The 14,758-nt window shown below is 36.9% G+C and overlaps 1 protein-coding gene across 3 annotated transcripts in view; it reads right to left on the bottom strand.

Annotated features, from left to right (window-relative positions):
* Positions 1 to 4,261: 4,261 nt before the first annotated feature.
* The window catches only part of GABRG2 (gamma-aminobutyric acid type A receptor gamma2 subunit), a 51,814-nt gene continuing 41,317 nt past the window's right edge, over positions 4,262 to 14,758 (bottom strand). For 2 of the 3 annotated variants that reach the window (XM_027682944.1, XM_027682945.1), the window contains 4 exons: positions 11,165 to 11,317; positions 9,466 to 9,671; positions 7,742 to 7,765; positions 4,262 to 6,288 (listed from right to left, as the gene is read on the bottom strand). In XM_027682944.1, the coding sequence (XP_027538745.1) occupies positions 6,013 to 6,288; positions 7,742 to 7,765; positions 9,466 to 9,671; positions 11,165 to 11,317 (659 nt within the window). In that variant the 3' untranslated portion in view covers positions 4,262 to 6,012. The remainder of the gene's footprint in view (positions 6,289 to 7,741; positions 7,766 to 9,465; positions 9,672 to 11,164; positions 11,318 to 14,758) is intronic. The other variant, XM_027682946.1, reaches the window with a different exon arrangement.

Below are 14,758 nucleotides of genomic sequence, written 5' to 3'. Positions count from 1 at the left end.
AACTTTGGGGCAGTTTTGCTGACCCGGGTTCAAATGTGGTTCTGCAGCTTTGGGGCAGTTTTTGCTCACCCAGGTTCAAATGTGGTTCTGCAGCTTTGGCCATTAACTTTGTGACATCACTTAGTTTCTTTAAAAGTAATAGTTTTCAAACTACATTAATTTTTTGGAGTTGAAATGGGATCACTCATCTGGGGGAATCTGTGGGGATGGAGGTTTGTAGGACAGAAGCATATGGGCAAGAGAGACCCAACACTGCTAAATTAGCAGGAAAGGTACCAACTTCAGGTGAGCGGGAGTGAGGGCGAAGGAACTGCAAAGAGCAAAACTAAAGGGCCCTTTTCTATGAGAAATCTCACTGTGGCAGCAGTTTAAGGAGCACTGGTATAAATAGAACAGGAATGACAAGCAGAAAAGCTTCTGAAATCTGAACAGATTTTTAAGACCATGGAATTACTAAAACTGTCGATCTAGTCTTTCCCTTCTAGTCTTAAGGGAAACACTGAAATGAAGTCTGATGCATTCTTATGCATTGGTATGTGAAGACAAACATGAAGACATAAATTTATTTTTTTAAATAAAGGCATGGTAAATCTACAGGGGGTTTTTTGGTTCTTTAATACAGCAAAGTATCCAACTATGCTAAATCTTCTCTAGCAGGTCTGTCTGACTTTCAAGTAGTTTATAGCCTCAATTGCTATTTTTATAGACATCTTGTAAATATATTAGCTGGATAGATGTCTCTATGTGCTTGTATCTCATTTTAGGAATGAAATGAGAAGTCTTGATTTGGAGTTTTTTGGAGAAAGTTTTTTTTCTTTTTTGCAGGTTTTTCTCACAGCAAAATGATTGACTCTATAGTTAGGCCTATAGCATATACCAGAAAATTCTAAAGAGAGTGATGGCTGATTAAATCTCATCAGATATACACTTCAATATACCAGTATTAAAAAGCATGTGTCTGGTGGAAAGATCAGTATTTCTAATGTTTTTCATACTGGCTGAATTACAGCTATATTAATATTTTCGTATTTCTTGTTTTCCCTTTTCTCATTTTGATAATCAATATGAATTTTATATGAGTACAAATGAGAATATCTTACTCAGTCTAACATACTGTGTTGGGTTTTTTCCCCCTCAAGAAAGACAACCTTTTTTAATATGTTTTTGTGAGGTAATTTGACATTCTGGACATTCTGGAATGAATTATTCAAATGTATTTGTCAAATGTGTTTGCTGACTTGTAAGCAAAGCTTTTAGTTCATGTCTGTTATTCAGGATCTTTTAAAGGTCATGAGCTTTCTTTTGCATATTCAACAGGTATGTTTTTCATTGTAAATCTTGACTTTAAAAAGAAAAACTCAGTAATGCGTAAATAGGAAGTCTAAATCTTTTCATCTACAGAATCCTAAATAGGGAGGCAAAGTGCATTGGCTTTTAATTCTTATGAAAGAAACAATAGATCTCTCATGGGTATAATAAACTGATTTATCTGTGAAGCTTTTCATAAGATTTAATTGAATTCTCAGCAAAGTGACCGAAATCTTGTTTGAAAGACAACACTTGCATTTTAAAGTGTTGCTTTTTCCCCTGGGGTGTAATTAAGTTTCATTTAGATAGATTCTTTGTATTTTTACTTTTTTCTTATGTTCATGCTTACTACGGGATTCTGCCTTGGATGATCTCTTAGCTTAAAATAACAGGTTTTATACTTTCAACTCCAGAAGCCCATGAACAAGCTTTATTTTTAATGAGGACCTTATCTTGGATGTAGCTATTAATTTCCAAGTAACATCAGCTTTCTGCCATGGCATCACTAAAAGCCTGAACTCTAAACGTGTCCTATTAAGTTCAGAGAACTGCAAGCTTCGTTATTTTGGCCTTGGAAATTATTTTCTGTGGATCCTATTGCCTCTGAATTCCTCTCCTTACCTTGCTGTTCTGGGCTGCCTCTTTAGTGCAAATTCTTTATGTGTCTCTGATTAGTTCTCAGCTCAGACTGGAGGAGCAGCTCGTTCTCAGCAGCCTCTGGGTCGTAGCTGAGCCACAGTTTTGTTCCTCAACTATCAAGTTCTCACACAGAGACTTTTTTACTTAGTCCTGCCTTTCCTCTGCAGTATGAGAAATGCTTCAGCAAACCTAAAAAAATCCTTACTTATCATCTTTCAGTTTGCAGCTCATCCCTACCACGGTCCTGCAAAGCCCAGGTTAGGTGGTAAGGCAGGTAATCTAAAACTATATTTCCCAATCATTTTTTGGTTTAACACAAAGTAATGCTATCCACTAACATTTGTGCAGTTAACAAAGCTTTCTTGTTCCACTTCTGACATTATTCATTTGCCTGAATATTTTATAAGTATACTTTTTTCTACACATTGCAAGACTGAAGGGCTTTGGCAGCACAGATGGAAGAAGGTCTAAATGTTTGGACCTCCAATACCTGCCAATAATTGCTGCTATATCTGTGTCATTGGAACTGCTACACACAGTTGTGAGACCAATCCAGTCATGTTTGATAGATTTATGTGACTGTGGGAAAATGAGGTAGAAATGAGTGATTAAAAAAACCCCAAAACCTCTTGATTTTTTTATTTATTTATTTTTTTTTTGCCTTTGTGTGTGTCTGTGTGTGTGTAGCTTTAGCATTTTGTACTGTACAGAGTCTAAAATTATTCCATACTGGCTAGTTAAAATATAGTCCTTTGAGTTTGGCTAACATAGAAAACAGGAGAACTATTTTTTAGTCACAGTATCTCCCTAAATACCAGGTCTTTATGTACAGTCTAGGGTTTTTAAATGTTATAAATATATAAAGATTTATAAATGCTTTAAGGGTGTTCTGTTTTGGTATAATCCCTGGGAAAAACCAGTGCCATGTCTTGCTCAGGACATAGCATACTCTTGGAACATAAGTAGCAAGTAAGTGATTGTGCCACTAGTGTATCCTTTATGACCTTTAATGACCATCTGGACATCCTCAGCCATATCCCAGAGCAGCAATAGCTGTCTGCAGTCTGATGAGCTTGGAAACATTTTAGCAACCTGGCGTGTCAGGAGCGAGTTCCTTCCCTGGAATATAACTGGGAGAGTTAGTATGTCTAATGTATATATTAGCATAATGTTTTATATAATATGTATGTGTGAATGTCTAGAATAGATAGGTTTCTGGGCAAGTTTTTTCTGAATAATAACCCTTATCACACCCAAATGCTGTTTTGCTTGCTGTGGTGGCAGCCTGGCTTTACAATACAAAGGTCATGCTCTGCTCTGTGCTGAATAACTAATACAATCTCTGTTCAGAGGAGCACTGTGCTTCTTATCTACTTAGTACTAGATTGTGCTCTGGTGTCATTTTCTTACTTGGAATTCTGTGGTTCTCCATGAACTGTCCTTTGGAATCTCATCCATTTTCCCCAGGAGGAACTGACAAATCACCTCAGTAAGAGCAGGAGCCGGGTCCTGGGTAATGACTGATCAAGGGCTTATTTTCTTTATTTTGTGGAGTGGGGGTGAGAAAAGTTCACTCGACTCCTTTAGGGAGACGTGGTACACTTTTCCATTTTGTGTGGTTTGTGTTTTTGAGGTGGGGGTGTATCAGTCTTTAACTGAGCCCCTCCCTTACTGGAAGGAGATCCCACCTCGCACAAGTGAGGGATCTGATCATTCATTCCTTGTTACTGCATCCAGTACATCAGTGTCACAGGCTCTTCTCAGGCACATGTAACTTGACCTGGACTAGGGTAAAATGCTGAGTGTCTCTGAATCCTTAATTTCACAGACCATGACAAAAAAAAATCCTAAATATGTTAACCAAAATGCACCTGGGCTGAGGGAATTAAAGGGCTGGTATGGGCTGAGTTTCGTAGTGGTCTGTATAAAACTTATTTGGTAGCAGGAAAAATCCAAGTAAAAATTAAAATGTTAAATGTGTAACATCAGTCACACTTATTAATTGCAAGGAACTAACAGAAAGCTGTTAAATCACTGATTATTGGAAAAAAAATAAATTAGAGATCTGTCTGTCACCAACTGAAACCCATTTCCTTGTGAAAGATGATTGACACACATTCAGGTAGTGGAGACTAAGTAGATAAAGAAAGGTTATCTCTCTTCATTAGAGTACTTCCAATTCAGTGATTTTTAAATACTTTTGTTATTATTATCATTTAAGAATAAGATAACCTTCAAAAGATTTAATCTTAATCCTTGAAAATTATGTGAGTAATCTATTTGACTACAAAATGAGACAATGCAGAGGATTATGAGGATTATAATCACTTATATTTAGGCATCTGATGAATCAAACTAGTCCAGCAGTCTAGTTCTCAAAACATGCTTTTAACAAACTAATCACAGGAATACTGGAATTGAGTGCAGCAGTTTTATTGAAAAAGTCCACAGGTGTGTGCAATTCCTTTATTAAAATTTTTTCAAATACATTGGACAAGGAGCAATCGATGATAGAGATATTCCTTTTTTATACATTTTTATTTCCAAAACTATACAAACATTGGAAAACTTTCCTTTTCCTCCATTTTAACTAGTAGTAATTCTGTAATGATAGATTATAGATCTCCCTTTGCAAGCTGCAAGCCCACTTTCCTGGAGGTGACATTTTACAAGATAAAAAAAAAAAAGATTAGTCTTATTTACATGTGCTAAAGGTTGCATAATTGAGAATCATACAGGTTCTGAAAACCAGTGGATAAAAGGTTTTCAAGATTCACCCAGGTGGGTTGAAGGTTTTAAATGCACATAGCTGCATACATGTGATTTAGTAGCCAAGACACCCTTTTGTTCCCTGTCATTTTCAAGGCTATCTATGTGCTAGGGAAGGTTTGTTTTAGTAAAGGTACTCACCGAGTGAAAGCAGCACTGACAACAACTATTGCTGATCAAGGACATGAATGGGCAGAGAACTCTTTGTGTATATATAATACAAAGTCTAATGTTTCAAAATTAACTTGAAGCTCTTATGTAAAAATAACGTCTAGAATAAAAGCTATTTCCTGGATTGGTTTAAAGAATAAAAGACCCCCACAAACACTTGTGTAAGGAAAATGTAGAGCTCAACATAGGAAAAGAACAATAGAAGCACATGGATTAAATTCGGAAGCTGATCTTGCAATGTGTAATTACTGGAGATTCAGTTGAAATATCAATGGCAAATGAAGGCTACAACTGCAGCTGACACATACATTACACTTTATGAGCTATTATATTGGCCATACAGATTTGTCTACATGTTATTAATTTGAATCCTTAAGGCTTCTCTAATGTCTTACATGAAAGTGCTGTCTGCTTGGATCTTCCATGCATGAGGGAAAGGGGCAATTTTTCAAGAAAAAAAAAAGTTCTGTCCACATTTCAATTACAATAGCACATCCAGAGACACAAAATAAAAGACAAAACTTTATGGTACCTTTTTTCATTTATTTTGGCCCCCAAAAGATGCATGCACTAGACTTTATGTACTACAAGGTATTGAAATATTTACAGCATTGTACATGTGCTCTTAAAGGGATGGAATTTTCATCTTGGTGGGAGTAGAATTTAACTTTCTTAGCTTAATAATACCTATTCAAAGTGAGAGATGACTCTTCCAAAAAGAAAAGCCCACAGAGAATAAAGCTATAGCATAATTATAGCCAATGTTAGCCAACTGTACAGCACTTTATCTCCCCTCTCTCTCCTCTCCTGTTTGAAACTGCAGTACCAGCTGGTGAGTGGTGTTGCTACGCTCCCCGTTTCTCTCTGTTCCAGCGGGTGTAGCTGTATATTGCCTGTCCATAGGATTTTATTTTCAAATTATTTTTGGCATGTGGAATGGACATACAACTCACAATAACCAGATGGCAATTTTTGGACAAATGATATGACTGATATTTACGGGATTATGGCACTAAAGAATTCAGACCACTATAAAGCGCATCATAAATACTTCAAGTGAATTTAGGAAACCATCTCTCTAAGAAATTCAGTGAGTAAGGCTGATATCACTGATTTCCTTCTGCCTTAAAGGTAAAGGTAGGATACCCAGTAGACCAGGTTGAACAAGCAGAAGGCGGTGGGGAAGAAGATGCGGGCGTAGGAGTCCATTTTGGCGATGCGGATGTGGATCCGGCCGTGCCGCCACGCGCCCGTCCGGCAATCCTCGAAGCAGCAAAAAAAACTGGCACAGTCCTTGCCATCCAGACACTCGTACCCGTATTCTTCATCCCTTTCTTGCAGGTGTGTAGCATTGTTCATTTGAATAGTAGCTGATCGGGGGCGGATGTCAATAGTAGGTGCCTGAGGTGGAGCAGCAAGAAGAGAAGGATCTGTTATTGTCACCAGAGCGACTGGCAGAGGGACACTGATGGGCAGTGTGGGCATGGTGGTCTGTGTGGGCACGGGGAGCTGAGGGGTTCTAATGGTGATATTGCCTTGAACTTATTAAAGTCGGTTGTATCACACACTTTAACTTTACAGGGAAGCAGCACAAATCAATAGTTAACGGCTGTGGGCAATTGGCTTCAAAGCCAGACTAATAAACATTAGAGGTTAAATGAAACATCCAGGAATGGAATTTGGTGGTATTTTGAATTTCTTTTTTGGTTTATATTTTATGTAACTGCTTGATATCTGAAGGCAATTTGTGTATTGGACGTGGAAGGAGATGAATTAATTGGAAATGCAGGATTTTAATAGCGTTGGTTTATGTTGAGTCAGGAGCAAATACATATACACAAGAAATAAAGGAAAAAACTGGGTCTTTTGAATAGGGTTAGGAGAATCTTTATAAAACTCTCCAATTATTTGGATATATGCAGTTCACCACCTACTAATGTTCACCACCTAGGCAGTTCGACATATTCCAAATTTTGTATAGTAGCTGTACATATATATCTCCACACACATATATATTTAGTATCAGTTGAGCAAGTTAAGCATGTAAACACATCTGAGCACTTGGTGAACACTAGTGTGACAGGCACTGAAATTTTCTGCTGATAGTTATTAGGGAAAATAACAATTCCATTCTATAAGTATGTAAATTTCTTGGGTTTGTTTTATGTAGTTTCTTTTTTTTTTCCTTTTTTTAAAATAAAATCTCTGCATTTCTGAATGGAGATAAGTTTTAGATGTAGAACACAGCTAGATATAGTTGCTAATTTGCTAAGAGTGTGTTGATCCAGGGATGACACTAAAAATCTATATGCATCTTAAACCCTTTCAAAACTCCGAATTTTTTTGCATAAGGATCATCATTTGAATAATTGATGATAACACTGAATTTTGTTCAGGTCAACATGGGAACAGATTTGGTTTTATAATTTAGACTGAAATATCACGAAGGTTAAAAGGTCAGAGTTGAGTTCTAAAAGGGTGCATATTGCAGGTTTGTGGGGTAGCTGGTGCTATTGGATCCCATGGCAAATTGAGAAAGAGAGGAGCAGAAATGTTTTAACATTAAACTCTCTTAATTCATGTGATCCAATAATGTTGGTCATTCTTGAATTTAGGTAAGTTCAGAACAATAGTGAATCAGTATTTGGGCTGCTGAATCAACTCTACAATTTGTTTAGAAATATGTAACCATTCTACTTAATTAGGAAGTACCTTGAGTAGAATGCTTAGTGGAATGAGGCTTAGTAGATGCCTCATTAATAAAAAACCCACCAAAACACCACTCTCATCTAAGTTCTAACAGTTAAATTCAGCAGTCGCATGCAGTGAATTTCCATTCCAAAAAACATTATACCTTGAAGGAAAACATCCGAAGAAGCTTTCATTTTGTAGACAGAAAAGAGAATCAGAGGGTTTTGTTTTAAATTAAAGAAAGAAAGAAAAGAAAGAAAGAGACAAAAATAATGTAAATTAAAAATATGTTTCTAAAACATAGTAAGTCCAAAGAACTAGATTTATAGAAAGGTTGGGATAACAGCAATTGAAACAAGTATCTGTAGCATAAAACCCCCACATCTCTGACTTGTCACTGTCTTGTAGCTACAGCTGGGCGAAGGACATAAGACATCAACCTTCATTTAGATTTTCACATCCTGAGGAGGGTCCAGTCTGTTCCACTGAACTGTTTTGAGAGACCATTCACAGTTTACAGAACCACTATTTAGAAAGAAGTCTTTTTACCTGCAGACTGTGACCTGAACAGAGTAGAGTTCTAGAGTTACTGGTAAGTTTTTTAGGCTCTGTGATTAGGATCCAGGCAAACATTTCTAGCTCTGTTTCTTCCCAGAAGCTCACACATAAGCAATGTAAAGAACAAGTAATCTGCCCCTATATGGATACTTCAAAGGGACACAGCTGAATCTGATTTTGTTCCTTTACCTGACTGCCTTAGACACGCATGCACAGAGACTCCCTTTTATTTCTGCCTAAGACAGGACACTTCATCATTTTATTTTGGTTTTTTACAGTCTTCTTCTCAACAGCTTTTAAAGTTGAAATTACAGGAATAATGTGCAGTAAAAGGTTCTTTAATTGTTATTTTTTTCTATATCCTTTTCATGCTCTGTGTTATAACTAAAAGGAGTATCTTCAAAAGTCCTTGAATATTTTAGCAGAGCAAATCCAAATCACTTTATTTTTTGCTGGATGCCTAAAATGGATTTGAAAATGCTCTCTTTTAATGTAAACCCCTTGTTCGTCACTTTTTTTCCCCCGTAGATGATTATGCTACTTTTCCCCCTCTGATTTTAAACTAATTATTTTAGAGATTCTAGACAACAGACTTGTCAGTTCAGTTGCCAAAGGCAAGGAGAAATCTGTCCTGGTCAAAATAAGCAACACTTTTTTCCCTCTTTGGGCAAAAGCCCAAATCTCTACTGAGGGTGCTTCCAGGATTTTTTTTAATTGTTGGTATTATATACATTTTTTTATTATTGGGTAGCATGCATCCATAAGTATCATCATAAACTACTGGCCAAATCACTTTCTAAGGAAGAGAAGTAGGTAAAGGAGGTGAGAAATACAAGAAAAAGAAGATAAGGAAAAAATGGAAACAGATGCTTAAGGGGAGATTAGAAAAAGCACACACTGCAGTTTGAATATAAAAGTTTAACTGTAGTCCTGATAATAAGAAAGAGAGTCATGTCAATAATATGGACATAAGTTAATGGTATAGAATATTGTTAATGCTAAGACAGAGAAACTGAGAAGCTTCTATAAAAGTCACAGCAAGAGCTCTATCTATGGCACAAATAATGGCTTTGGTCATAGCTGTGATTTGCTGAACACTTTGGTTAAAAGGATCTTTATTCTAAGAAATTAGTTTCTCTGGCATGCAGACAACTGTAATATATGAGCTTTTCATTCTCAAGGTGAATGTTTGCATTTCTATGATTACAAAGGAAGAGTATATATGTAATAGCAAAGTATGAAAAAAAAGTACAATTATAAAGAGAGATTTAAATGCTCTCTCAGGAAAAAGTAATTGAATTTAGGCCTTGCTGGTAAAAAGATACATACTGGGTTTTTCTTCTTTTTGTCTTTATCCTTGCTTGGCTTTCTATTGCTGACAAAGTAATGCAAAGTTCCATATTCCACAAGTGCAGAGAAAACAAAAATAAAGCAGACTGACACAAAAAGATCCATTGCTGTCACATAGGAGACCTTGGGAAGAGATTTACGAGCAATTGTACTGAGGGTGGTCATGGTCAGGACAGTGGTAATACCTGGGAGATGGATAGAAAACAACAAAAGTATTATTACTTCAAGTAACAAACTGATTTTGCTAATTACCTCTCTCGGACTGGTTTTGGAGTATGCCTGGAGTTCAAGCAGATAGCAGAGATTTTAAACAGTACATCCCAGCAGGGAAATGTGGATTCAGTGAGAGCTTAGAGGATTAACAGGGGTGTGAGATATTTTTGCATGGCCACTGCCAGTGCTGCTCTGTAGAATATTTTGGTTAGGTGGATTCTGATTCTAAGAAATTTAATTTACAATTTTAGTTTTGTAGTTTACTTCTAAGGAGCCTTAATTTTTATTTAAAAATTTAGGTTTTGTGCTCAAACTCTTAAACAGAGCTAGAAAGAGTCTTTAACTGTGAAGCACTGTGACATGCCTCACCACGCCTTTCCCTTTCAGAACATTATTCCCTGTACTATGATGTGAAGAACATTAAAAATGCATTAGGACAGTTAAAATCCATCATATTGTACATGGCAAATTTCATACCATTGGTTTTACCTTTTTAGTGGTACAAATAGACTAATTCTCAACAGAGGGATAAGTGTTTTGTGTATCTGAATGCCTTTATTAATTTTCTACTTCTTTAAAGCAGATTTTATAACCTCTTTTTAGTGAGAATGTGAAAAAGACAGTTAAATACTTAAAACTTTCTGCCATGGGAGCCACTGTTCCTCTATTCTTGTGTTTCTCTCAAGGGAATCTGGAATGAAGATTGTGTCCCTCATTTTGCACTCCAATGCTCTGTGCTGTATGAAGAAATGAAAATGCAGAAGGAAAAACTAAAATGATCCTCACTTGTGTGGATTTAATGCAGAAGTAGAAAATGTGTTTGTTTCTCTAGTTGAATGTTTCTACTTTGCTGATTCTTACAGCTCCAGCTGCTTTGCACAAGCAAGATTAATTTGGTCTCCCTTTATTTGTGGAGCAGTTGCTAAATGTGTAGAAATTTCTAATTCTGATTAATTGCATGTCACATTTTCATGTGCAGGATTTTTATTACCACCACAAAATTGATTTTTTGGCCTGAAGTCTACACTTGACTGTTGGCCTCTAAAGTAGAAGTCAGGGTGCTACTTTGTCCCCTTGTCACCATTGTGGCATGCAGGCAGCCAGAAGGGTGGATTCCTTCTCCTTCATTTGTGCTGCCAGTCATGGTGAGAACAAATGCAATGAATGTGTCCCTGCCTCTAATCCAGCAGCATTCCCCAGTGTCTGGGTGGGTAGAAAAAGGACTGCTGGAATTGGAAAAAATGCAAAGGCTTTTATTGTTGCCAATCTACAATACTCAGAATCTGACACAGTAAAAAGGAAGAGATGTAAATATGGCTTTTCTGTGTTATTCCTTGGAAATCACTACATCCCTCTAAATGAGGAGAGTTCTTGTGAAATTGTCTCTTTTCTTACATCTACAAACTGCAGAGGTGTCAATTAAACGTAATAACACTTGGATAAAACCAGGAAAAAATCAACTCACCCAGTGATGTTCTGGCTGGAACTGCATCCTTATTAATCCAGAAAGAGACCCAGGACAAGACAACAATAAGTGTGCAGGGAATGTAGGTCTGAATAGTAAAATAACCCATTCTCCTGCTCAGGTTAAAGAAAACAGACATGACTACATAGTCTCCTGTAAAACAAAAGCGTAGTGAGATAAAATATGTTAAAAACCCATCATAAATTATCTATGAAATAGCTAGGCTTTTCCTATTCCATGTCTGGGGGCTGAGGGGTGTGTATAAATATATATAAAACTGATTCGTCAGAGATGCTGATGACAAATTCATTCATACATCTTCTTCAACCCAGGTCTAGCTCAAAAACCTGGTGGATTTTCCACACTCTGAAAGCAAACAGTCCTGCAGATCCATTTAGGTAACTTTACTGTAAGATTTCCAGGTTAACCTCCCTTGCATAGGTTTCTTCTGCCCAGGCCACCCCTCACCACCTGCAGCTGCCCAGGCCATTCCTGTGGTGTGTGCTGGTCCAGCCTCTGCAGGCCCTGGGAGCACACTCAGCTCTGCTCTCAAACCTTGCATGCTTTCACATGGACTCCCTGGATTACTCATGTTGTCAACTATTCTTCAGGGCTAGGCTGTGTCAGTAATAAATTTTTTATTTGCTTGAAGGTTTTCTGTTGTATTTTCTCCTCTAAAATAATTTGAACCCACATTTTCTAAGCGCTCCCTAAAACCAGGGTATAAGTTACTCTGGTGTACATAACACATCATTCCCATTCAATAGGTTGTGATTTTTCTTTTCAGTTTCTTTTCCTCTCTCAAATTATTAAGTAAATTCCATCTGGATTCAGGGATACAGCAAAGCTTCAGTTTTTGATGTATTCTTTTCTAAGCCAAAAAAACCCCCAACTCAACAACAAAACAAAACAAAACAAAAAAACCAAAACCAAACCAATCCAAAACAAAACCAACCCCAAAACAACCCTAGTTCTCATCTTTACTTCAGATTACAGCACTCCTGGGAAATCTTGGTAGCAAAGGAACTACAGAACCCCAGGCTACAAAGACTTCATTGCAATTCAGTGAAAGGCAACCCAGAGAAGTCTCAAATGGAAAGAGGACAGGATTTGCAAATTTAGAGTGAGATAGTTTTCCAGTGTTATCAAAGAGACTCTGTGGCTAATGTGTATTCTGCTTAGATCAGTGCCTTTAGTTAACATTGAGCTCCCTCTTTTCAGGCATAATTAAAATTTTAATTTCCCCCAGAATAATCCCTTTGAACCTGACCACAGAAGAAACTTCAGAGATCAGTCTTCAGCTGGTTCTTCTTTGTTATTTTATTTTTTTAAAATTGAATGTCCGTATTCCTGGGATTAACTGTTTTTAAATTAGTTATATTATAACTCAACCAAAACCACAAAAAAGGCAAATTTTATACATATGGTTTACAAGGAGATATGGCTGAATAGGAGCAACCAATTTTAATAACTTTAGTCTTATTATCCCCTTAGTTCATAGATAAGTTTGCATCATATGTATAGGTCCTTCATATACCAAGAAACCCTGAAAATAAGAAACCACCACTCGTCAGAAGCACTGTAAAACTGAAGCCATAAAACTGCAATATGACTCATTCTTGATCTCTTTTCATGTATTAACTTCCTGAGAAGTGATTATTTTTTCAGTTTTGGGACTTGACTTTTTATTTACTCACCCTCATATATACTATTAATAGCATTGTTATTTAATTTTTCTTTTCTGCTCTACCATGCTAGAGCTCCTTTGAAACAGTAGCTGCCATGCAAACATTTTTAAGGAGAAGCTGTTTTCATGCTCACTTTCATATAACTTTAATGGGACAAAAAATTACCAAAAGTAAGAGGTGAAATATAAACCCAAATGTACATAAGAACATAAAAAGGTACAAAAGATTAGCTCAGAACTGAAATTTGAAAATCAGATGTTTTATGTCTGTTATTGCTTTATTCTGAAGCCTTTTGGAGTAGCTGAAGGATGTCTAAGATCCCAGGTAACTCCTGTCTCTGTTTTGTCCTGTACTTGGACAGTTCTTTTTGCCCAGCTGTTTTGGTAGTTCCAGCACTCCTGCCTTGTATTCAAAAGAACGGACTCTTTTTCCTAATGACGTATGTGTAAAAAAATTCAAACCACTCCAGAATGATATCCATAGGAAACTCTGTGTCAGCTCCTGATATTTATAGACAAAGTCCACAGCATTATTCTGGCAGATCTTACTTCTTATGCATTGTAGAATTGGAAATGTTTTACTGAAAGCACAAGGAAATAAGAGACCATATATATTTTATATGAGCTTTAAGGTTTCTACTAATGGAGAAGTTAAATCAGGGGAAGTGAAAACTTCAGTCTCAACTCTAACTTGCCAGGCACTGTGGAGGTGACCAGTCCAAAAAGTCATTCAAGGATGCAGAAATTCTTGTGAACTACATTTTGCTTTCTAATCTGAAAGCCTGCTGATGCTGCAGACACTGTTGTGTTATGGAGTGTTCCAGAGACCCTTGCTAAAGAAAGGAATAATATTAATACCACTGAGAGTTGTTTTGTTAATATCTTACCTTGCTTTGGTGGGATTTTGGGAACTGAGATGTACTGATGATTTGTTACAATTATTATTAACATTATTCACATATTTATAATAATAATAATTTGTTTCAATTATTATGTTGTTCTTATCTCAACCCACAAGGTTTACCTTTTCTTTCTGATTCTCCTCCCTGCTGGGGAGGGCTGGTGGCTGGGCAGTGAGTGAACAGCTGTGGGACTCCATTGCCAGCCAGGGGAAAACTGGGACAAAAATGAGTTAGGGAAAACAGGACTAAAGGGTGGGATGCTCCAGAGAAGTATCTTGGTGGTATTGCCTAGTTTATGTAAGTGATGTTGGAATTATATCATAGCATGTTTTCTGAGGTTTTGAATAAGGAAAGTACTCTGAGCATACAAAATAATGCAAGACCAAAGATGTGTAGTTTAGGAACTAGTATCAGTTGTCATAACACATCCATCCAAAATGTCAAATGCATAAACTCCTCTGTGGAACATGCACTTGACAGTACTTTGCTTTAATCACACCTTTCATGATGGAAACTTACCCCAGCCCTGTTTTTAAGCACATTTGGTTTATTTTCCAACTCCATTCATGGACTTCTCAGGTCTTTAGCTAAGACCAGCTTAAATACTCTCTGGATTTTTTCAGATTATCTCTGTGCCTCAGGTGATTTTTCACTCCTGGTGTGATGCCTGCATGAAGCTATCAAACTAAGACATTATTTTAGCAAAAAATGGCTCGAGTTGATCCTTAGCACGGTGTCGTTCATTAGTCCTCAGTTGACAAATTGATAATCTTTTCATTATTACTTCATCCTCTTTCCCTGAGCTCTGGCTCTTGTTTATCCAATATTGTCTACTGCAGCAAGAAAGCTTCTCAGACTGCCAGACTGCTTTTGGAGGACTAATATACTTTTGGATTTTTCTAGAAATGAATGATAATGCAATGTGGCAGTATCTTTGTAAGACAACATACTTAAGGACTTAACATTTGGCACCATAATTAGAAGATTAGCCTTAGCCTTAGCCTT

This window comes from Neopelma chrysocephalum, unplaced genomic scaffold (genome assembly GCF_003984885.1).
Source record: "Neopelma chrysocephalum unplaced genomic scaffold, ASM398488v2 Primary Assembly neopelma1_63, whole genome shotgun sequence".
NCBI classification, from domain to species: domain Eukaryota; kingdom Metazoa; phylum Chordata; class Aves; order Passeriformes; family Pipridae; genus Neopelma; species Neopelma chrysocephalum.
The sequence above is the reverse complement of the archived record's forward strand: the minus strand, read 5'-3'. Positions and strand labels throughout refer to the sequence as shown.